We start from the raw sequence: 24,983 nt of genomic DNA on the forward strand, positions 1-24,983 counted from the left end.
GTATGTCCCAGATTCCGACAGGGGCTTATTTCAGCAGACATCCTGTAGTTGCGATTTGGTTGACAAAGAATTGTTGGAAGCCTTAGATATTCATAGCTGTAGAAAGGCAGCAACAGTGGGTCATTTTGCTTTTACATGAATTAGCCCACAAAGAATTGATTCGAGCCAGCTTTTGTGATTGAGCAGTGGTCTGAAATTCTTGCTCTGGTGGCTTCCGATTTTAAAGATGTGCCTAAAAAATATGAGGAAATGCAACCATCTGCAAGAAAACCTGTCAAACCTCTAACACTCCCAACAAGTACTCTCAAATTCAGAGTTACTTGTTGAGAAATGTCAGGGAGTCAGATTTGGAACACCAGATCGGCACAGGATCTGACTTGTTACTTGGTAAAAGCATCACAATAGAATTTACTCCTCTACAAGGTTTACAAAGAAGACCAGTTTCCCATACCTGTGGATGCTTCCTTGAGTTATGTTTACTACGATAACTATCCTGACTTTTGCTCAGAAATGAATCAAGTTTTGGAGAGTAATGTTTGGGTTATGGATTAGGTGTAAGGCAGTTGTTGCAAATGGGTTCAGAATTGAAAATAGCTGTTTAAGTGAAGTCTAAGAGAATGGGGTTTATTTTCATATGTGATCCAGGGGGATAAAAGTTTTCTGATATTTTTCCTAATGGAAAGTACTAAAAAATAACAAATCTTGTTTTTACTTGCCTTTGCAATATCCTTAAAAACATTTCCAATTCTAAAATGTTCTGCCTATAGAATAAAGTACCAGCATGGGGTTCTGAGACATTCTGGCTCGACTACAGCACTGACTACAACCACTTTAATGTGCTGTCAGCCTCTGGAAGTGTGTTTGTTGAATGGCTAAGTTTCAGTGGGTAGAGAGTAACAGATTAAAAAAACAAACCCCCAAATATTTATAAAAACAAAATGACATTTTAATAATCCAGTACATGTAATTACATTTTTTTTTATAACATCTTATACTGTATATTTTAAAATACTGACATTTTTGTAAAATACTTACGGAGACAATTACAACCCATTCAAACTGTACATGTCGGCTCTTGATAAAGATTTACAAAATAAAAATCTGAAATTGCTCAGAATTTGAAGTACAGATTCCCAGCACCCCGTGGTTAGATATATGTGCAGAAGATACAATAGTAATCTCGCCGCCAGCATGTTAAATACTCAGCAAGGCCCTTTCACAGGTTTTTTGTCAGCAGGTATTACAGGAAGCCCAAACAAGCCTTTCACAACTAGAAAAGCTGCCTTTCTCTCATTTGCCTTCATCTGTACAACTTACTCCTGATCACTGCAGTGCACTTCAGTACTGTGTGATTTGGAAGCCCTTTGGAAGCTCATTCTCCTTCAGATGGGGCCCAGGACTACAATTCTACAGTTCACTGCAGGGGTGAATCATTTCTATGGAAATGAGCAAATCAGCAAGTGAAATCAAAATGACTTGATATCAAACGGATAAAAGAATGGTAATAGAAGGAATCACAGATAAATGCCGTGGTTTTAGATTAATCTCATCACGTTCTATAGTAAATCCCTATCAGATTGTTCTCGACTCAGACAAGCGCAAACCAGGGACGCTCTGGTCTTGTGTTGTGTAATTAATATGGTTTTATTCCATTTCATTAATACCTTAACTTAAAACTCAGATTTTCAATGTATTTGCACAGCCCTATAAATATGTTGTTGCATTGTAATGGAAAACATTTTAATAACTGTTACTGCAGTGTTATTCAGAACATTCAAAAATACTTTGAAGCTTAAAAATTGTGGCTGGGAATTATTTTCATTTTTTTTAAGCTTGGAGAAGACCTTTGTCTGGTTGGTCCTTTATCTGTGGTTTACAAGAATCCATGTGACTGCACTATAACTTTTCAACTCTCAAGTCAGGCCAATGCAATTCAAAAGCCCCAGTGTCACAGCTCCATAAAATGAGGGATCTTGTAACGTCCAAAGTAAACTTTACGATGACATAAAAAGTCTAATTTTAATAACAATATTAAAAAACAGTAATCTGGTTAATTGCACCAGTTTCAGTATAAAATTAGTAACAACTTTTTATTGCAAGTGTCTAGTATATATTAAATAAAACTTTGGGTAAACAGTACACAGAAATGATGAACAACACATGACCTCCTATCTAACCTTAAATGGCTGGAGTGCGCAGAACAAACGGGGTGGGTTGAGTTTGGACCCGAATGGCTGTGGTAGAGTGTTGTAATCCATCAGACAACCTTGGCTCTTTGAGGTCTCCGGGTTTAAGTGAGTTTGCTTGTTGCTTAGCGTTCTCTTGTATCTGTGTGAATTAAGCTAGCTGTTGATATGCCAGTTGGACTGGGAGTCTTTCTAGTGGTCCTCGAAAGCATGGTTTGAATAGCAGTTGTTGCCACTGATTGTCTCAATTTCCTTATTGCTCCGGCTCTCCTGGCGCTGGAGCTCCAATAGCAGGGCTTTGTTAACTTCTGGGCCTGATTTTAGAAAGCAAAAAAAAAATAAGGGTTGTTCATCCACCGTCACTCAGAAAAGAAGCACACAGCACTGGAATTGCATTAATAAGGGTTGTTCATCCACCCTCACTCAGAAAAGAAGCACACAGCACTGGAATTGCATTAATAAGGGTTATTCATCCACCGTCACCCAGAAAAGAAGCAGCACACAGCACTGGAATTGCATTAATAAGGGTTATTCATCCACCGTCACTCAGAAAAGAAGCACACAGCACTGGAATTGCATTAATAAGATGACTACAATGGAACTCCTTACAGGACAGGACAAGGGTCTATAACAGTTTCCCAAACTGCAGGTTGCAAAATAAGGCATGGCACAACTGTTTTGAAAAACCAAATGTAAAGGACAGCATCAAAAGAATTGTGTAACTACAGTGTAGTTATCAAAGAATTGATCCAATGTCAGCATCTTTTAATTAAAGGTAAGGGCTGTGCAGATACTCACCTGAGCAATTAAAGGTAAGGGCTGTGGTGAAACTCACCTGTGCAATTAAAGATAAGGGCTGTGCAGATACTCTTTAACTCTCTTTAACCTGTTTGTTTGTTGGACAGCATTCATTTATTTTTTTTTAAAGAATTTTAAGAACAATTTTTTTAAAGATACAAAATATAGCTTTACAACTCCCATATGCAATGGATGAGGCAAAATACCTTATATATATATATATAATTTTTTTTATTAAATCTACATGAAAAAATAAGAATGTGGCCGTAGACAAGTTATGTTCTGCAGGTATACCCTGTGGTAGTTCCATTAAAGGTGAAACAGCTTCCATAGAAATATTTCATGTTTGATCGGCACTTGTAGGCACAATTTCCATCTTATAGACCCTTGTCCTTTTTGTCCAACAACATCAAAATAGAATAGAATAGAATAGAATAGAATAGAATAGGCGAGGCGCCTGTCTGGAAAGAAGTTTTACAACTTTTTTACAGCTAATTACATTATAACACTTAGTATCTGGTGCTACTTCAGGTTAAGGAAGCGCTCAGTTTCTTTTACTTATTCTCGGGTTATCTGTTTGCATTTGCGCTTCATGTTACTGCCAGAAAGCAGTAAGATGAAGCGCAAATCAGTCATGTCAGTCAATAGGAAAGCAGCTGAAGGGGTGGGGACGATGATCAAAGTACAACACTAACTTAAAGGACAGCTTGCAAACAGAGATGTCTAACCAAGCGTAGTACCAAATAGAAAATAAAAATACATGTTTACTGTAGCAGGCGTTTCTTTCAAAACTGGAAATTTGAGACCAATACACAACCTGTAAGAGCTCAGGGATTATTTCAGTAATCACTGTCAAGGGGTAACAACAGTTGTAGAGTTTGTTACAAGCTGCTTACCGAAGTAGCTCAGAAGCACGGGCAGGAAGACCAGGCCATGCAGCATCCCCAGCAATGTGATGACCAGGTTGAGCCGGAAGAAGAAAATCTGGATGAGCTGCGCCTTGGCGAATGCCAGGACTATGATACCAGGGAGGTTCGTCATCGCAACGCCCGCAAACACCTGGGCAGGAGGGGGAAGCCTGCATTAGCTCACACTGGACCAGTCTACCTCCCTTACTTATGCCTTGTGCATTTAATTAAGAAACTGCAACACCATATTCTAGAAATACATGAAGAAAAGTGCAATGACAAACATTTCGACTAGACGTCTTCAAATGAATCTCCATCAAATCCTTTAGATTGAAGTGAATGATCCCTTAGAGTGTTAAAAGCTTCCTGTCATTTGTTTGTTTCCATACAGAGATACTAGTATCAATGTGAATTGTGCAATAGAGAGCTATGAATTTTGTATAAACAGTCATAATTGTTCAGTCTGGCTGTTTAAAGTGGTATACCTGAAAACCCATTCTGTCCAATATATTATGTTTAATATGCATTTTTAAACTGTGATTTTCATTTTCTTAATGCTTGATTAATAAAGCAAATCCACAGAAACCATGGGAGTTTACCAGCCTATGTCAGGGTGCAACAGTCTACAATAGTTGTGCCTGGATAGAGGAATAAAATGTAAAGAAGCCCCTTTTTCACTGTTGCAACCTGACACTGCATGTAAGCTCTTGGATAACTAATTTAGTAGTTGCAGTGTCTTAAACTGAAACCATGAATAGGAAATGGGCATAGATACACAGATTATATAATATTCGTTTTGAGTGGGGTTATCACTCCTGCATATAGGTCTGTAGTTTTGAAATAGTTAAAACAGAGATTTATTATTTAAAGAAAAAAGCTGCACTGGGGCAAAGCTTTGTGAAGCCCAGAGTCATACACCGGGCCATTCAGTCAGACAGACAGAGGGACAGGGAGGAGAGATACGTACAGAGCTGCCCATGTTAGCAGACAGAGTGACAGGGAGTGGAGATACGTACAGAGCTGCCCATGTTAGCACACAGAGGGACAGGGAGGGGAGATACGTACAGCGCTGCCGATGTTAGCAGACAGAGGGACAGGGAGGAGAGATACGTACAGCGCTGCCCATGTTAGCAGACAGAGGGACAGGGAGGAGAGATACGTACAGTGCTGCCCATGTTAGCAGACAGAGGGACAGGGAGGGGAGATACGTACAGCGCTGCCCATGTTAGCAGACAGAGGGACAGGGAGGAGAGATACGTACAGCGCTGCCCATGTTAGCAGACAGAGGGACAGGGAGGGGAGATACGTACAGCGCTGCCCATGTTAGCAGACAGAGGGACAGGGAGGGGAGATACGTACAGCGCTGCCCATGTTAGCAGACAGAGGGACAGGGAGGGGAGATACGTACAGCGCTGCCCATGTTAGCAGACAGAGGGACAGGGAGGGGAGATACGTACAGCGCTGCCCATGTTAGCAGACAGAGGGACAGGGAGGAGAGATACGTACAGCGCTGCCCATGTTAGCAGACAGAGGGACAGGGAGGGGAGATACGTACAGAGCTGCCCATGTTAGCAGACAGAGGGACAGGGAGGGGAGATACGTACAGCGCTGCCCATGTTAGCAGACAGAGGGACAGGGAGGGGAGATACGTACAGCGCTGCCCATGTTAGCAGACAGAGGGACAGGGAGGGGAGATACGTACAGCGCTGCCCATGTTAGCAGTGGCCTCCTTGGCTCTCTCCAAGTGGTTGGGCTGGGTGCTGATGGCAAAGGAGCGGGTCAGGTGAGAGACAAACTCCACAGAAATGCCAACGGCCTGTGAAAAATAACACAGTTCAAATTAGACAAGACACAGAGGACCTAACTAATACAAAAAGAATTGTGAACATCATACATTAACCACTGTGTGTGTGTGTGGCGTTACTTTTAAAAAGTAATCTGTTACCGTTACAAGTCACAGTAACTTATTACATTGAAAAAAAAGGTAAGAAGTTCAAGTTATAAATAGTTACTTCTCAGGTACAGTTTACATTTTAAGGAGATATTTTGGTCAGGCTGCAGCTCAAAATATCCAGCTCTCGATCCCACTCCTCTGATGCCATGTTCTAGCAAGATGATATGAACAGTGTGTTCATGTGCATGTAGGGTTTGACTTGCACTATTGAAGTGCTTTCTGACTTCCACGTTATGCATTAGCCGTGGTACGTAAATATAATGAAAAGTAACTACAATATGTTTTTTTGATGTAAATCGTAATCCGCTCCCACATTTCATTACCTGTCTGAAAAAGGAACCACTACAGTTAGTCAGATTAGAGGAACTCTGCATGTAATGTGTTACAACCCAACACTGACAATAATAAACGCTGCTAATCCACCCCACGAGACCTGTGCAGTGACTGATTTAGAGTACTGATTATTATCTCTACAATAAGAGAAATGCCTTCATCAAAGGCAATTATTACCAAATTATGAAATGTAGGTTTCGACAGCTGCATTTCATTATGAACCTGGTTCCAGTTGTGTGTCAGTACAGACTATCTGGGTTTGGGTTAGCAAGAGTCTACTGTACTTATTACAATGAAAAATTATATTAATCAAACCCAATCATTGGGATAATAAAAAGATAATCTATATTGCTAAAGATATGTGATCATGCCAATATGTGTTTGATATATAACATGCCATACTTAATATGTAACTTTAATATTACTTAATATTACTTTATATACTTGTACTTGCTAGAACCGAAGTCATTGTATTTTATCTTGCTCTTAATTGTATTAATACTTGTACTGTGATTCTTGAAATGTATTTCTGTTTACGACTGTAAGAAAATAATAATAATAATAATAATAATAATAATAATAATAATAATAATACTATTAGTTGTGTTCAATATCTATAGGAGTGGTGACTGTATGGGTAAAAGCACAATTTCTAAGGTTTATTTCAACTAAAAAGGGGGGGTTTGCAGATTAAAACTATGAGAAAAGACACAGACACAACTGTATCCCGGAACAGCACCAAGGCTGTGAAATGGAATGCAGATGCAACTGGAGGAGATAAGTAATGGGTTCAAAACTGTGCTAAGCAGTCTTTATAATGTACAAATCACTATGAGAAGATACAATACCTTTCATTTCCGGCAGCGCAGAGGAACAGCACTACACAGATGAACATTAGTTGTTGATGGACATACTTCAGGGCATATTCACAACAAATCCAACTCCATGCTAAATTAGCTCTTTTTTAAAACTAATTATTAATCACGTGTGAAAAATCAACAGTAACGATTTTTCTAAATATCTAGATGTCATATTGGGCATAGAACATTACGCAATTAGAATATAAAAAAGCACTTCTGTTTTAATAGTAGTTCATGAGTGCAATCTGCGAAGCTCTGTTTTGTCACATCAGTGTTAGTCTGTTACTCTATCCTTTGTCATTTCGCCTCAGCAGTGTCTTCAAGGTCAAAGCATCTTACTGGCTGCAAAGCACGTCCGTCATATGGGAAGCAGTGGGTTACTGACAGGAAAGAAGCCCCTGAAGGGGTGGGGAAACTCCACTCTCCAAGTGAAATGACCCAGGAAGTTCAAGACAGTCAAGGCATGGCACAAAGACACGGTCCACAATTGGAGGCTTAAAGAATGAATGTGGTTCTGTATTGCTTTGGAGAGGAAGCCTCACTCACCGTGACCAGGTTGATAAGCGACACGGCATTGTAGTCAATGCTCCATAGGGTCATGACCCCGACGGTATCCACAGTGATCATGATGATGGTGATGAGGTTGAGCAGACCGGAGCGCACATCCATGCCCAGCAGGATACTGCACACCACAAAGGTGGGGAGTAGACACAGCGACAGGATGAAGAGCCCCTCCGACACGATCGTCAGGTACTGCTCAAAATACACGTACGTGATCCTGCAGGGGAAAGCAAAACACCAATCCTGATTTTCTGGTTTTATTTGATATGGTATTGGTTAATCTGAGAAGGTGCGCCTATTTATAGCAGAAGAGCAGAAGGACATTTATGAACAAGAAAAAGTAATTCTGCTTCTCCGGTTCCCAGTAGCTGGTTAATCTTAGAACTTTGACGAGCCTGATCTTAAAGGATCCCAGTGGTTTGGCGTAAACATCATGACTAGATAACCCATAAATATCACAGCCTCTTTTGATGAATAAGTGGAATGGACAGTGCTGTGTGATTCTGTCCTGTCGGTGAGATGAGATGAGTTTAAAAGATCTATTGCAGACAGCCCGGCTCTTTCACACAGGTTAAGATGCTTCTTCGCGGGACGCTGGGTCGCCAGTTCACACCCAGCCTCCGCCCTGTTAAATAAGCAAGCATTCTGTTTGCGTGTTTAAAAGCTTGCCCACACTGTCTGCTTACTGACCGCGGTGCTGTAAGCAGGGCAGGGGACTCTGGGTGTGCTCTTACGTGTAAGGGAAGACCTGGAAGTCGGGGTCTGTGCCGGGGATCTGCCTCATGCTCCTGGTGATGTTGTCAGCAAGCTCCCTGGCTCTCCTCAGGGCCTCCGTGAACGCCTGTGAATTGGTGAGGGGGGTGTGGTAGGCCATGAACCGCGAGGCTGTAAAGAGGGGGTAGAAGGGGTGAGACAAAGCCCTGCTTATTCATTCAACTAGCTTCAAATGTCATTTTAAACACTAACTAGCTTTAAATATTTTTTGTATTAATTGTTCACATGTCCCTTGTCTTTTTCTGACATTTTCAATAATTGTAAACAGTTCTGAGGTCTCCAATATTAAGTTGCTCTTATTTTTCTCTATATCTGTCGTTATCCATTTTTAGCTAGTCTGGAGAACTGCCTAGCACTGAACTGGCTTCCTTGTTCCATTTAAACCATGTGACAATGTGATCTTTCAACTCTGCGGGCCCAGCATACTCAACATAAATACAGAGGGTGAGTAGGTGGGACCAGCCAAGGTTCCATTGTCACATGACTTCAATGGAATGAGGAAGTCTGTTTAAAGACAGTCTGAGGGTAAAAATTATAATAACAATACTGGATCAGCAAAACCCAGAATCACTTTGAAGAATGTGTCACACATCCAAATGGGATTCCAATCAAATTGTACCTATTATTTCTCCATCCGCTCCTCTAACAACAGCTTTGTCATAGGCTCCCAGGCCCCTGGAAGAAAAAAACAGAAAACAAACCAGGTAATCTATCTTTAAAATCGAATTAGTGGGGTCACCGAATGGCTCACCTGGTAAAAGCACTGCTGCGCGGCATGCTAGTGAGTCATACGGCATACAATCCTGGTTGTGCGAGACAGCCGGTCTTCGCTGGGGACTCCGGGGGGGGGGAGGAGGGGAGGTGGGGAGGTGGGGGGGGGGCACCGCATTTGCTTTGGCGCTCCCAGGGTTGGGGAGGTGGGATCCGGCTTAGACTGTTTCTCTTCACCGCTCTGCGGCGACCCCTACAGGCCAGGCTCCAAGTGAGCTTGGGAGCGATGATTTGCTGGGCTGGTCTTTGTCCTCCAGAGGCCAGTAGCCTGCAGACATCCGCTCTCGAGTTCCTGGGTGTAAAAGGACGCCGATAGGCCAGTGGGATCGGAGGACGCCCACTGAGCCTCGGGTCCCTGAGCTGTGTGGGGAATCGCCAAGGTGAAGGAGGAATAATAATAATAGTAACTGGGCATTCCAAATGGGGAGAAAATCAGGGGTAAAATAATTGGAGAGTCTAAATTTAAAAAAAAATAATAATTAAAAAAAAATTAGTTACCTGAAAGGGGAGAGGGGCTGGACCTTTAAAAGGACTGCACCAGCCACACTGAAGGGGGAGAGGGGCTGGACCTTTAAAAGGACTGCACCAGCCACACTGAAGTTCATTCTCTTTGGGAGCTTAAAGGGCTAAGACAGATATCCCAAACCTTACCTGGTTACTTTACTGCATTGCTCAACAAGTCACTGCTGAAGACTGAGAGCATGTCAGCTTGGGCTGCCTGTCCTATTGTGTTTCTGCTACCTTTAAACCTGAGATCAGTTTTATTTTTATTTTAGTTTTTTTGTTTCTGCCCTTTCTGATTGATGGCCTGTGTCTTGTACCTTGTTTTTCACTGGCTGTAAATAAAAAGCACAGCATTTAAAAAACTGCTTTTTTTGTTGGACTGGCTGATTGTGGCTTTTAGTATTCATAAGGGATCCAGCATTGCTTGGCTGAGAGACCCTGTGACAGAAACGAATGTACATAGCTGGGCTACATTCTGTTCTGTTGTTGTGAGTTTGCACTCACAAACAGCTTTCAATAGTTGGGATAACCGTGCCATCAGGTGTGTAAATGTTCTAACTGGAGCATGGAACAAAGAGTAAAATGCAGACATCTAACAACGGAAACTGTTTTTGAACCATTAAGATAATTGAAACCGCGATTGGAGGTATTGTTGGAAGTGCTTGCCCTGCACCTAGTCCTGATATTTAGAGCTATCCTGCACCTAGGAAACGTGGTGCAGACAATCAGCATAAAACCCTGCAGTGCAGTGTCCGGGAGGTAGACAGCTGTACCTGCATAATACCACCCGGCACTTTATTATTATTCATTTCTTAGCAGACGCCCTTATCCAGGACGACTTACAATTATTACAATCATTATATCATTAGATTCAAATGTCCACAATACAATGGGAGGTAAAAGGGACAGGCTCCTGAAAATATCACTTTTATTATCACTCACAATTGTAATATACTAATTTCATAAATCTTACACATTTTGCATTTCCATAGCTACATAGGTCTCAAATATACGTTTTTAAAGAAACACAAGTTATAGTGCACATGTATTTTCATTTTAAAGCAGACGTCTGCTACTACACAAGGTTAAAGCAAGTTATCAGCTTGCTTGCCTTGGCCTCCAGGAAGTCTGGTACTGCTTTACTTTCCGGCTCATTTCAGCCCAGTAGCATCTTCTGGGTCAAAGCATGTTAGTCAATGAGGGCAATAGCTGATTGGTGATTGACAGGAAAGTAGACTCCAGGTGAAATGACCCAGGAATTGCAAGGCAGTCTAAAAGCATGGATTGCAAACAGAAATTTCTTTAAACTACTGTAGTACCAGATACCATGTTTTAAAGTTAAAATACATGTGTTTCTTTCAAAACTGCACATTTGAGACATAAACTGAATGGATGTGAATGGCGGAGAAAATGTACGGAACTATTTTGTTAGCTCCAATTACAGTTGTATAACTGATTTCTATAATAAATAAAAACCTAACATAAGAAGGGTTATATTTAAGTAAGTTGCTGTACAGTATTTTAATGTTCTGAAGTCGCAAAATATGCAGTGGCTCTCAGAAGTATTCACCCCTCTTGGACTTTTCCACATTTTATTGTGTTACAACATGGAATCAAAATGGATTTAATTAGGAGTTTTTGACACTGATCAACACAAAAAAAGTTCATAATGTCAAAGTGAAAAATAAAATCTACAATTTGCTCCAAATTAATTACAAATATAAAACAGAAACTAATTGATTGCATAACTATTCAGCCCCTTTGCTATGACACACCTAAATAAGCTCTGGTGCAACCAATTGTCTTTAGAAGTCACATAATTAGTTGAATGGAGTCCACCTGTGTGCAATTAAGGAGTTTCACATGATTTCAGGTTAAATACACCTGTCTCTGGGAGGTCCCACAGTTGGTTAGTACATTTCCTAACAAAAACTACATCATGAAGACGAAGGAACATTCAAAGCAAATCCGGAATAAGGTTCTTCAAAAGCACCAATCAGGGGTAGGATATAAGAACATTTCCAAGGCATTGAATATCCCCCGGAGCACAGTAAAGTCCATTATTAAGAAATGGAGAGAATATGGCACAACTGTGAATCTGTCTACAACAGGCCGTCCTCAAAAACAGAGTATCTGGGTGAGAAGGGCACTAGTCAGGGAGGCCACCAAGAGGCCTATGGCAACTCTAAAAAGGAGTTACAGTGTTCCACGACTGAGCTGGGAGACACTGTGCATACAGCAACAATAGCCCAAGTGCTTCACAAAACTGGCCTTTATGGGAAAGTGGCAAAAAAGAAAGCCATTGTTGAAAAAAACTCACATCAAATCTTGGCTAGAGTTTGCCAGAAGGCATATGGGAGACTCTGAGACCAAGTGGAAGAAGATTCTATGGTCTGATGAGACCAAAATAGAGCTTTTTGGCCTCAACACTAAGCGCTATGTTTGGCGCAAGCCTAACACTGCACATCATCCTGAGAACACCATCCCTACCGTGAAGCATGGTGGTGGCAGCATCATGACATGGGGATGCTTCTCTGCATCAGGGCCTGGAAACCACGTGAAGATAGAGGGCAAAATGGATGCAGCAAAGTACAGAGAAATCCTGGAGGAAAACCTGCTGAAGTCTGCAAGAGACCTGGGACTTGGGAGAAGATTCATCTTACAGCAGGACAATGACCCCAAACATACAGCCAAAGCCACACTGGAGTGGCTTAAAAACAAAAAGGTCAATGTCCTGGAGTGGCCCAGTCAAAGCCCGGACCTCAATCCAATTGAGAATATGTGGAAAGAGTTGAAAATTGCTGTTCACCAAAGGTCCCCATCCAACTTGATGGAGCTTGAGCAATTTTGCAAAGAAGAATGGGCAAAAATTGCAGTGTCCAGATGTGCAAAGCTGGTAGAGACTTATCCAAATAGACCCATGGCTGTAATTGCTGCCAAAGGTGCCTCTACCAAATATTGACTCAAGGGGGTGAATACTTATGCAATCAATTATTTTCTGTTTTGTATTTGTAATTAATTTAGAACAATTTGTAGATTTTATTTTTCACTTTGACATTATGGACTTTTTTTGTGTTGATCAGTGGCAAAAACTCCTAATTAAATCCATTTTGATTCCATGTTGTAACACAATAAAATGTGGAAAAGTCCAAGGGGGGTGAATACTTTTGATAGCCACTGTAGCATTCAGAACAATGCAATGTGTAAGTTTACAACTTTCTTTTGTTTTAATTATTACCATGTGCAGTTGTTCATGTACAGTGTAATAGATTGTATATTAAAAATGATGTTTATTAATAAACCCAATTATAATCAATGCAGTAACCAGTACTACTGTACATTTAATTTCCACTGCAAAACAGGGTTATTTATTGTATGAACACTTTTTCTGTGTTTTAATGTTTATTTTGTCAGGTTATTTGGTGATATGAAAAAACGTTTGATTGTATTAGCACTGAGTTGAAATGTTTGTCATTTAATTTATTACATTTATTTGATATTTCCAAAGAGCTAAATCTTGAATTGATTAGTGCTGTAAGACATTCAGACATCCATGAAGGGTAATATTTTGATTATAGTATTACATCTCAAAAGGTTTGCCTGCTTAGATAAACTCACCCTTTGGAGCACTGTAGGTTAGGCAGGTCGCTGAGGAAGTTGGGGAGGTACTGGTTGAACTGCTCAACAGTGGGTCTCACTGTGCCAGCACCCAGTTGCATACACTTTTTCAAGCAGACAGAGGCTACAGGAGAAGAGAGGAAAGTGAGGAGTCAGTCTAGCACATTGAGGATTGTCTCATGTTAGCACATCAGGGCAGGATACAGAGAGAATATGTCATGAAAGACCGTGACACGCAGTATTTATGTCATAAGTGGATGCCTTTGGGCAAGCCTGTTATCTTACAGTAAGTCATGGGTTTTCATTTTTTTTATGCCACAGATATTCACATTTTTTCTAAATATGATATCAGTAAGAATACTGCACCTACTCATTTGAAGGGACTGTATGGCAGTCTATAACTTTTTACAAGGCAGTGCGGAGCTTGCCCCTTCCGACGGGGGAGCTGGGTGCAAAGAAGTGCATTCTTTTTTCAAATTCCTCCATTTAAATCTCCTCATCTAAGTGCACATTTAGATCAAAGTTTAATTCCATCTTGACATATTTGGTCTTTTGTCAATATCAACCTTTTATAATAAGTTTGTTTTAAATGATATGCAGTATGATCCACTGTCACAAAGACGGCCGGAGTGGGTGGTGTCAGACCAGATGCAGGAAATAAATAAACAGAGAGATTGGGTTTTGGTAAAGCTGAGCGCGTGATCGCGCTCAGCATTTAATAAACGGAACAGAAAATAAAAGGTTTGCAACAACAAAAACACAGGACACGGCACTTCACGCCAAAATAAAGAGACAAACAAAACGTACTAAACACTTAACAAACGGTGCACGGAGAGACAAACAAACACGGTGAGTACAAACACTTCTAGATATTATTTTTACTACTTTTACGTTCTCCTTCTCTCTCACCCGTTCTCCACTCTCGAACACCCAACCCCGACTGAATGAAAATGTGCATCTATATATACTGTTGTGCTGGAATTCAATTACTAATTAATTATTCACTTGAATCCCAGCACGTGAATTAATTCTGTGCAACCCCGTGCTCGCATATTATATTTTAAATGCACGTGCGTGATGTGCAATCCCGTGCCTAAATACAAATATACAATTTAAACACACGTGAAACACAGACCTGTTTATATCCCATGTACCAATCTATACACCAACATTAACATACGCACGCATACATACAACATAGAACACACAAATGCACACAGGGGCGGGGCACTTTGCCACATCCACTCACCAACTTTTCTGAAAATTGGCCAAAACACGATGATGTAATATTATGTGTGTTAAATGTATAATGTGGACAAGTAGTTAATGCTTATTTAGCCTGTATGTATTTTTCGGGACGGTAGTGCTTCCTTCCTTCCTTCCTTTAATGTACGGTGATCTTTGCAGTGCCAGTCCTTTTGGTAGGGGTGCGCCGATACTCGTGCTTGTTCTTGTGATTGCCTTTGAGAAGTATTGATTGGCAGGTTTTAAATAAATCCATTCACTAACGTGTTGAATTTTAAAACAAGAAAGGCTGTCCTTCCCTCACCTTTACAAATGAGTACCAATCAATGGCAACAACTAGGACCCCCTTGAAATTAGATGTATATCTGACGGGTTCTATCCTGGTTCAATAAATACATTTGAATGTGAAGTTCCAGACTGTTTTTAAAGCCGTTTGGAAGCGAGTTTTCCTCTCATCCGGGGCGCTGAATTGTCAGTTTACGGTACTCAGTTGTAAAGGGGAGGATATTTCTTATTTTGAAATCAACACACAACACAATGAATGGATTTATTTAAAACCTGCTGATCAATACTTCTCAAAGGCATTCACGAGAACAAGCACGAGTATCCCACCCCTACCTTTTGGATTGCATTTTGGCAAAATATGATGTTTGTTTTCAACAGATTTTAATGTATTGATAAATTGGTAAGATTCCGATGATTCTCTGTATGTGTGTTCACTATTTATTTTTTTTCTCTATCTTCCTTATTTTTTTAATGGGTTACAAGTTGCTTGACGATTCATTTTCTTACAGAATTATGGTATGAATATAAAGAGGGATTCTTACTGCTTGTTGACGGACAGAATTTCCCCTGCTGGGGACCAAAGGAGTGTAAACGACAGCACTTGGAAATCGGGTTCAGCCAGTCGATAAAGTCATCGACCCAAGAGGAGGCTGGGATTGCCAGAAAGGATCTGTGGAGAAGAAAAACTAAATAAAGAATACGTCCACATTATTCCAACATTATGACATGCCTCTTAATAACCCAGCCTGCTAAATGAAGAACAGTTCATTGATAGTCAATACACTTGTAAAACATGTTCACTAATGCTGGTTTCAATTTCAGAGCAACTTAACATATGTATTGTACTTCCTGTTTCGAATATTTCATGCCATTACACCCTGGTGAAGTTTAAAGAACCCCTGTGGCCTCCATAGGGCTCTCAAACAAATCTTCTCAACAAGAACAGCTGGTACACCAGAGTGTAACCATTCATCTATCCCCTGTCCCTGTCTACTGGATCAGAAAAAACACATTTGTTCTACTACAGTGGTTTTTCTTACTGATGTATTTCTTAAACCACAAGAGACAGTGTTGCAGGGAGACAGGTTAATGGTACACTATTGTGTATTGGCTGTATCTAGAGAGAGGCGATGCTTGAGAGTATATAGACAACAGGATGATTTGAAACAAAAACATACCAAACTTCTCTTTCAGCACCCTTGTAATGCAGTGAATTGCTTTAAAGGACCATAAAGTACTTTTATAAGCCCCTGTTAAACTCTTTGAGCTATTTAAAAGACCTGAAAAAAATAATGTTAATGAGGATGTGTCTATGCAAACTGCACCTATTTATCGCAGTAAATAGGTGCAGTTTGCATATTTATGCAGCACAACATAAACTGTTACCGAATTGTACTGTCACGCCTATCGGATCTATCGGACAGAACTGAATGAAGCAGCTGAGAACAGAGCTGAGAAAGGTACTTACTCTTTGGGGAATGTTGTGGCATACTGGATTTTCTGCGTCATGGAGTTGTTGTTACAGCCCACACTGGAGCAGACCCCATTCATCCCCTCAATGCTGGAGAAGTTGTACCCTCGCGTGGTCACAAAGTAGGTGGGAATGCCCACCTCGAAATACTTGTACAGGTACTTGAAGTAATCCAGCATGTAGGAGTCCTACAGGAGACAGAGAACACCGAGAGAAGATTGAGAAAGAGAGAGGTAACGGGCATTGTGTGATCAGTGTTGGGGAAGTTACTTTTATAAATAATCTGTTACAGTTACAAGTCAAACAAAATTTTAACTAGTTACAGTTACTTCTCAGGCACAGTTTACATTTTACAGAGATATTTTTGTGCGGGGTGGTCATGTGACATGATTTGATTTGCACTTTTTAAGCACTTTCTGATTTCCACGTTATGCACTCGCTGCGCTCTTTTTTATAAACGTAATGTAACTACATTTTTTTTTCACCTTACAGTTCCAAGTTACTGTAACGTGTTACTCCCCTCTGTATCACCCCTGCCCCCCCTCCACGTAACACTGTGTATGTGGAGGGGGGGGGCAGGGGTGATACAGACAGGGTGGATGAGGGGGGGTTGATACAGACAGGGTGGATGAGGAGGGGGTGATACAGACAGGGTGGATGAGGGGGGGTGATACAGACAGGGTGGATGAGGGGGGGGTGATACAGACAGGGTGGATGTGGAGGGAGGGGGTGATACAGAGGGTGGAAGTGGGGGGGGGCGATACAGAAAGGCTGGCTATGTTATTTATTTTCAAACCTAAAAATGGATGAAAATGAAAAAAATAGGAGGGGGGTTCCTAATGTCCCCTTCCCTTATTATGATATAATCATTCTGAGTGCTTCTTTTAGCAGATACTGTGTTTTTCATTTTATTTTACTGCTTGCACCATAATTTCACTCTCAGAGTGACACTGTCCCCACCCTTCACAGGCTTCTTTCCTGTCATTGACCAACCAGCTGCTTCCCTTATTGACTGACATGCTTTCAGTCAGTAACATGCTTTGACCCAGAAGACACTGCTGTGGTGGCCCAGGAAGTTCCAGTGTAACAGATTTCCTGAGAATAGGGTATAGAAACTGATAACTTTCTGTAACATGAAGTAGTGCCAAATATAATGTTTTAAAATGAAAATACATGTTTGCCATTACAGAGTTTCTTTCAATCTGTACACCTGAGACCTTTGTAGCTAATGGCACTGTAAAACAGGTAAGATTGATGGCTATTTTGTTAGCTACAATTACTTTAAGACCCACTCAGAATGACTGCAAACTGCAAACAAATGTAACCTCTTTCTCACGAAACGCTGAGATGTGACTATCTCACCGTCGGCACTGACAGGTCCTGATCCAGACCCACTCTCACATGGAACATCAGGAAGAAGCAGGCACAGAACATGAACAAGAACAGCAGCATCTGTGGACAGAAGAACCAACACAGCATTCATTAGGGCGTTACTGTGATGACCAACAGGGTGAGGACAATGGCCTTAAAGCACACACATTCCATCTGCCATTGCATATCTAGGTAACCAATTTCCAGTTTCACTGGAGTCAGTTCAGCTGGGAATTTTTCATAACTGTGCTATTAATCTTAAAAATACTACAAACTGATTTATTTCAGCTTTCTTCCTAACCTGTAAAACATTTGTTATTGTTAAACTGGAACATCCCAAGTCTTACACATTGACACAACCATGGCCGTAACTAGCGATGAGGACACCCAAGGTCGTGTCCTCAGGTATTTTTTTGCATCATCAATGCTGATGCTCATGTAAAAATTCTGGTAAAGTACAAAAGACTCCTTCATTTTCTCTGTTGCTTTTCTGTGTAACATAGATTTGGCAGTTGAATAGTAAATACCAAGCAGTCCTATAAATACTGCCAGCTATAGCTTGAAACCTAAGTTTGACTTCGGTAGAATGTCAGCTGTGGTTACGACGCTGGACGCAACTATTAATCAACTTGCATGTAAGATCTCAGTTATCTTAACCAAGTATCAAAGTGCCAAGAAACATGGAACCAATTGTCCAAATATCCAAAGGACTGTAACAAGACATGGAACAACTAAAAGTGCACAGCAACATTGTATTTTTTTTTGTTTATCTTCTCAAGGTTATGTGTGCATCCACGGGGTGGAGGGGTGTGTTTGACACCACTATACATCTTATATGTCTAGCTTTTGCTACATAGAACTGTTCCAAATACATATATATATATATCATTACTTTATAATATATATTGATACTGCTTGACAAATTAACTGTCAATTTACCGCAAAAGTCTCTTCTTCAGGTGTAAGTGGAAAAGAAACGGGTGTTTTTAATGTGTTCTTGGAATAACCTGTTACTCTGGTAATAATCTTCCAAACCTTTAAGCACACGTGTAAAGCTGATTAAATCACTGAAGTGGGAGGAGTCCATACCACTATGATCCTGGTGGTGCTGTGCAAGAGGAAGGGAGCGTAGTAATCTCTCATGAGAGGAAGCAGGAAGCCGTCGCTCTTCTTCTTCCTCGTGGCGTTCTTCACCGACACACAGCAGAGCACATCACAGCGGGAGCTGTCCTGACGCCGGGCGTCTAGAGACAGGAGTGCCACGAACGCAGACATCTGGAGCAGGAAGTCCAAGAAAACGGCGAGGGCTGCGTACAACGCGAACGACCTCACTGCTGGCATAGTACTGAGGGCTCCTGAGAATACAATGGATTCAAACAGTAAATCCTTGGTAGGGAAGTAGAGCGAAGCCTCCAATAGTAGTCAGCTTTCAACAAACATTATATCATGCCAGCAGCGCTTCAATGTAGTTGGGTCATAAAGATCCCAGTGATTCAGCATCAACAACATGGCTAGTTAACCCCATTCCATAACCTCACCACTCTATCCTAATTCTTTCCATGCTGCACTTAAAGTATAGACTCAAGTTAACTTTTTCTATTCCATTCAAGATTTTAAAGACTTCAATCTTAAATCTTCTTTGTTCCAGGCTAATAGATTCAGCTCCCTCTATTCAGCCCTCGTATGGTTAAGGTCTCGTATGGTTGCTTTATGCTGGACTCTCTCCAGGACCACAGGTCCTTTTTTGTATTGTGGCAGTCACAATTGAACACAGTATCATCATGGCCTTTTCTGATTGTACATTTCTGACTGTAGACTCAAGCCACCTGTTTGTGGAGAGTGTTAAACCCTTATATCTCGAGGCAACGTCACTCAAAATTGCACTGCCTGCCAGGATGCCCTTTTCAAAACAACATGCTGCTTCGCACTGCAGACAGTAAGATGGAAACAATAATGCACTGGGGTGTTTTGTACATTTGCTTTGCCTTCGTTTTTTATGGGCAGCACTCTCCAATCACCCTGGTACAGGATTTCTGGTAACATCCCCCCCCCCCCAAAGTTCTCACCTAAGAAGAAGCAGATGGACTCGGACATGCTGCAGAGGAGCATGCTGGGAGCCACGTTGCCCAGGACTCTCCCTATCTGCTCCTCCCTCCGCTCTCCCGGCTTTCGCTTGCTTCTCTGAGGAAGAGAACCCAGCACGTGATTGCACTACAGTACAGAACCCGCTGTGTCACGTCCATGTTTCAAGATCATGTCACAGAAGGTACACATAGCACAGGCATTACCGAATGTCTGTGGATTTGTACAGCATTGTAATGGTTCTACGGTAGCACAATGTGGTCCCTGAATTTCATCTTTTCTGTTTTGAGAGAATGTTAGAAGTCAGGCTGTGAGCAATTGTATTTGAATGAATACATTTGATAGATATGTTTTCCATCAAACTCACTGTCCTATTGTTTACCTGGGTATATCCCTTATGGAAGTGTACCACAGTACATGTTCACAGTAATTCTGCAGTTCCCCAGTGCTTTTTTATGCTTTTACTATTGTATACTGTTATAAGGGCTCTGCATGTTATGCATTAAGTGACGAAACCTGATAATGAACGAGGAACGAGGAACCAGCTCAAAACAAATAATATACTCCAAAAGATCAAAAATGAACCAAACGAAGAATCATAGGCATGTTTTACATGACAAAGAGCAGTAGAACTAGAACAGAAAAGTCTCCCCCCGTTGGCCTTCCTTTCCATGATGCTAACCTGGTACTCCAGAACGAAGATGAAGATGTTGTCAGCTCCAACAGCCAGGACTAGGAACGGCACGACCTGAAGGATGATGAGCGACGAGGGGATCCCGATCCAGGCGTAGAACCCCATGGAGGAGAGGACTGCACAGCCCACCACCAGGATCCCCCCCAGACCCACCACGATCTTCGAGTTGACCTGAAACAGAGACCCCGCACTATAACTCCAACCTCATAGTGTAGCATAGTGTACAGAGCATGGGAGAAACACACCAGCACTGCAGCCTCATAGCATAGTGTACATAGCTGGGGAGAAACACATCACATGTAATGCGTTACTGTAATCTGATTACATTTTTTAGTAACTTTTTCAGTAATGGTTCCTTTATCAGACAGGTTATGAAATGTAGTAGCGGATTACATTTTACGTGCAAAAATAACATAGATACTTTTAGAACATAAGAACATAAGTATGTTTACAAACGACAGGAGGCCATTCGGCCCATCTTGCTCGTTTGGTTGTTATTAGCTTATTGATGCCAGAATCTCATCAAGCAGCTTCTTGAAGGATCCCAGGGTGTCAGCTTCAACAACATTACTGGGGAGTTGGTTCCAGACCCTCACAATTCTCTGTGTAAAAAAGTGCCTCCTATTTTCTGTTCTGAATGCCCCTTTATCTAATCTCCATTTGTGACCCCTGGTCCTTGTTTCTTTTTTCAAGTCAAAGAAGTCCCTTGGGTCGACATTGTCACTATCTTTTAGAATTTGGAATGCTTGAATCAGATCTTTATTCAAGACTGAATAGATTCAATTCTTTTAGCCTGTTTGCATACAACATGCCTTTTAAACCTGGGATAATTCTGGTTGCTCTTCTTTTCAGTCTTTCTAGAGCAGCAATATCCTTTTTGTAGCCGGGGGACCAGAACTAAACACAGTATTCTAGATGAGGTCTTACTAATGCATTGTAAAGTTTTAACATTACTTCAAGACGTGCCTCTGCGCTTCAGCAGATACATTTCAAACAGTAGCAGGTGCTCAATCACAACAGGACAATGAATTAGAATAGGCTGCTTACCACCGATGACTTCACTAAATGGACTCTCCAGGAAAAGCATGAAAAGAGCACACTTGTTAACGTCTCAGAGCACCTCTGTATGGACTATAATAACTGTCTCACATACATGGATTAATTTAAATTACACTGCGAAACTACCAAGTGTGCTCTCACCTTTCACGCTTTTCCTGGAGAGTCCATTTAGTGAAGTCATCGGTGGTAAGCAGCCTATTCCCTTTTAACATTACTTCCCTTGATTTAAATTCAACACTTCTCACAATATATCCGAGCATCTTGTTGGCCTTTTTTTATAGCTTCCCCACATTGTCTAGATGAAGACATTTCTGAGTCAACATAAACTCCTAGGTCTTTTTCATAGATTCCTTCTTCAATTTCAGTATCTCCCATATGATATTTATAATGCACATTTGTATTGCCTGCATGCAGTATCTTACACTTTTCTGTATTAAATGTAATTTGCCATGTGTCTGTAGAGTTCTGAATGCTGTCTAGATCATTTTGAATGACCTTTGCTGCTGCAACGGTGTTTGCCACTCCTCCTATTTTTGTGTTGTCTGCAAATTTAACAAGTTTGCTTACTATACCAGAATCTAAGTCATTAATATAGATTAGGAATAGCAGATGACCTAATACTGATCCCTGTGGTACTCCACTGGTTACCTCGCTCCATTTTGAGGTTTCTCCTCTAATCAGTACTTTCTGTTTTCTACATGTTAACCACTCCCTACTCCATGTGCATGTATTTCCTTGAATCCCTACTGCGTAGTTAAAACATGTTTTAAAAGGACTACAGCTAATGCATAACGTGGAAATCAGAAAGCGCTTCAACAATGCAAGTCAAACCTTACATGCACATGAACGCACTTTTCATATCCTCTTGCTAGAAAATGGCGTCAGAGGAGGGAACAAGGGGGTTTGATAGCTGGATCTACGAAGAATATTTTGAGCTGCAGCCTGATCAAACCGAAAAAAATATTGCTGTAAAATGTAAACTGTGCCTGAGAAGTAACTATTTGTAACTGTAACTAGTTACATTTTGTTTTCAAAGTAATAAGCTACCATTTTGATCAAGTAACTTGTAACTGTAATGGATTACTTTTTAAAAGTAACTTTCCCAACACTGATAATGTATTATATAAACCTGACAGATTGTCCTGGAATAAAGCGACAATTATCCCACCAGCAGTGGTAGTAGGAAGGGTTAACATTGGGAGATGGTATAGGAAGGGTTAACATTGGGAGATGGTATAGGAAGGGTTAACATTGGGAGATGGTATAGGAAGGGTTAACATTGGGAGATGGTATAGGAAGGGTTAACATTGGGAGATGGTATAGGAAGGGTTAACATTGGGAGATGGTATAGGAAGGGTTAACATTGGGAGATGGTATAGGAAGGGTTAACATTGGGAGATGGTCATGGAAGGGTTAACATTGGGAGATGGTATAGGAAGGGTTAACATTGGGAGATGGTCATGGAAGGGTTAACATTGGGAGATGGTAGTAGGAAGGGTTAACATTGGGAGATGGTATAGGAAGGGTTAACATTGGGAGATGGTAGTAGGAAGGGTTAACATTGGGAGATGGTATAGGAAGGGTTAACATTGGGAGATGGTCATGGAAGGGTTAACATTGGGAGATGGTCATGGAAGGGTTAACATTGGGAGATGGTATAGGAAGGGTTAACATTGGGAGATGGTATAGGAAGGGTTAACATTGGGAGATGGTATAGGAAGGGTTAACATTGGGAGATGGTATAGGAAGGGTTAACATTGGGAGATGGTATAGGAAGGGTTAACATTGGGAGATGGTCATGGAAGGGTTAACATTGGGAGATGGTCATGGAAGGGTTAACATTGGGAGATGGTCATGGAAGGGTTAACATTGGGAGATGGTCATGGAAGGGTTAACATTGGGAGATGGTCATGGAAGGGTTAACATTGGGAGATGGTATAGGAAGGGTTAACATTGGGAGATGGTATAGGAAGGGTTAACATTGGGAGATGGTATAGGAAGGGTTAACATTGGGAGATGGTATAGGAAGGGTTAACATTGGGAGATGGTATAGGAAGGGTTAACATTGGGAGATGGTATAGGAAGGGTTAACATTGGGAGATGGTCATGGAAGGGTTAACATTGGGAGATGGTAGTAGGAAGGGTTAACATTGGGAGATGGTATAGGAAGGGTTAACATTGGGAGATGGTCATGGAAGGGTTAACATTGGGAGATGGTCATGGAAGGGTTAACATTGGGAGATGGTATAGGAAGGGTTAACATTGGGAGATGGTATAGGAAGGGTTAACACTGGGAGATGGTATAGGAAGGGTTAACATTGGGAGATGGTCATGGAAGGGTTAACATTGGGAGATGGTAGTAGGAAGGGTTAACATTGGGAGATGGTATAGGAAGGGTTAACATTGGGAGATGGTATAGGAAGGGTTAACATTGGGAGATGGTCATAGGAAGGGTTAACATTGGGAGATGGTAGTAGGAAGGGTTAACATTGGGAGATGATATAGGAAGGGTTAACATTGGGAGATGGTAGTAGGAAGGGTTAACATTGGGAGATGGTATAGGAAGGGTTAACATTGGGAGATGGTCATGGAAGGGTTAACATTGGGAGATGGTCATGGAAGGGTTAACATTGGGAGATGGTCATGGAAGGGTTAACATTGGGAGATGGTATAGGAAGGGTTAACATTGGGAGATGGTATAGGAAGGGTTAACATTGGGAGATGGTATAGGAAGGGTTAACATTGGGAGATGGTATAGGAAGGGTTAACATTGGGAGATGGTATAGGAAGGGTTAACATTGGGAGATGGTCATGGAAGGGTTAACATTGGGAGATGGTCATGGAAGGGTTAACATTGGGAGATGGTAGTAGGAAGGGTTAACATTGGGAGATGGTATAGGAAGGGTTAACATTGGGAGATGGTCATGGAAGGGTTAACATTGGGAGATGGTCATGGAAGGGTTAACATTGGGAGATGGTATAGGAAGGGTTAACATTGGGAGATGGTATAGGAAGGGTTAACATTGGGAGATGGTATAGGAAGGGTTAACATTGGGAGATGGTCATGGAAGGGTTAACATTGGGAGATGGTCATGGAAGGGTTAACATTGGGAGATGGTCATGGAAGGGTTAACATTGGGAGATGGTAGTAGGAAGGGTTAACATTGGGAGATGGTATTGGAAGGGTTAACATTGGGAGATGGTCATGGAAGGGTTAACATTGGGAGATGGTCATAGGAAGGGTTAACATTGGGAGATGGTCATGGAAGGGTTAACATTGGGAGATGGCATAGGAAGGGTTAACATTGGGAGATGGTATAGGAAGGGTTAACATTGGGAGATGGTATAGGAAGGGTTAACATTGGGAGATGGTATAGGAAGGGTTAACATTGGGAGATGGTAGTAGGAAGGGTTAACATTGGGAGATGGTATAGGAAGGGTTAACATTGGGAGATGGTATAGGAAGGGTTAACATTGGGAGATGGTATAGGAAGGGTTAACATTGGGAG

General features: G+C 41.3%; 1 protein-coding gene across 2 annotated transcripts in view; it reads right to left on the reverse strand.

The window, feature by feature from the left end:
* Positions 1-922: 922 nt before the first annotated feature.
* Positions 923-24,983, reverse strand: part of LOC117969842 (NPC1-like intracellular cholesterol transporter 1) — a 52,038-nt gene continuing 27,977 nt past the window's right edge. For both annotated transcript variants that reach the window (XM_059008550.1, XM_059008549.1), the window contains exons 6-18: positions 20,404-20,586; positions 19,706-19,820; positions 18,729-18,994; positions 17,631-17,720; positions 16,266-16,456; positions 15,340-15,467; positions 13,268-13,391; positions 8,994-9,049; positions 8,335-8,485; positions 7,586-7,817; positions 5,595-5,708; positions 3,881-4,043; positions 923-2,500 (exon numbers count right to left, since the gene is read on the reverse strand). In XM_059008550.1, the coding sequence (XP_058864533.1) occupies positions 2,379-2,500; positions 3,881-4,043; positions 5,595-5,708; positions 7,586-7,817; positions 8,335-8,485; positions 8,994-9,049; positions 13,268-13,391; positions 15,340-15,467; positions 16,266-16,456; positions 17,631-17,720; positions 18,729-18,994; positions 19,706-19,820; positions 20,404-20,586 (1,935 nt within the window). In that variant the 3' untranslated portion in view covers positions 923-2,378. The remainder of the gene's footprint in view (positions 2,501-3,880; positions 4,044-5,594; positions 5,709-7,585; positions 7,818-8,334; positions 8,486-8,993; positions 9,050-13,267; positions 13,392-15,339; positions 15,468-16,265; positions 16,457-17,630; positions 17,721-18,728; positions 18,995-19,705; positions 19,821-20,403; positions 20,587-24,983) is intronic.

This window comes from Acipenser ruthenus, chromosome 37 (genome assembly GCF_902713425.1).
Source record: "Acipenser ruthenus chromosome 37, fAciRut3.2 maternal haplotype, whole genome shotgun sequence".
NCBI classification, from domain to species: domain Eukaryota; kingdom Metazoa; phylum Chordata; class Actinopteri; order Acipenseriformes; family Acipenseridae; genus Acipenser; species Acipenser ruthenus.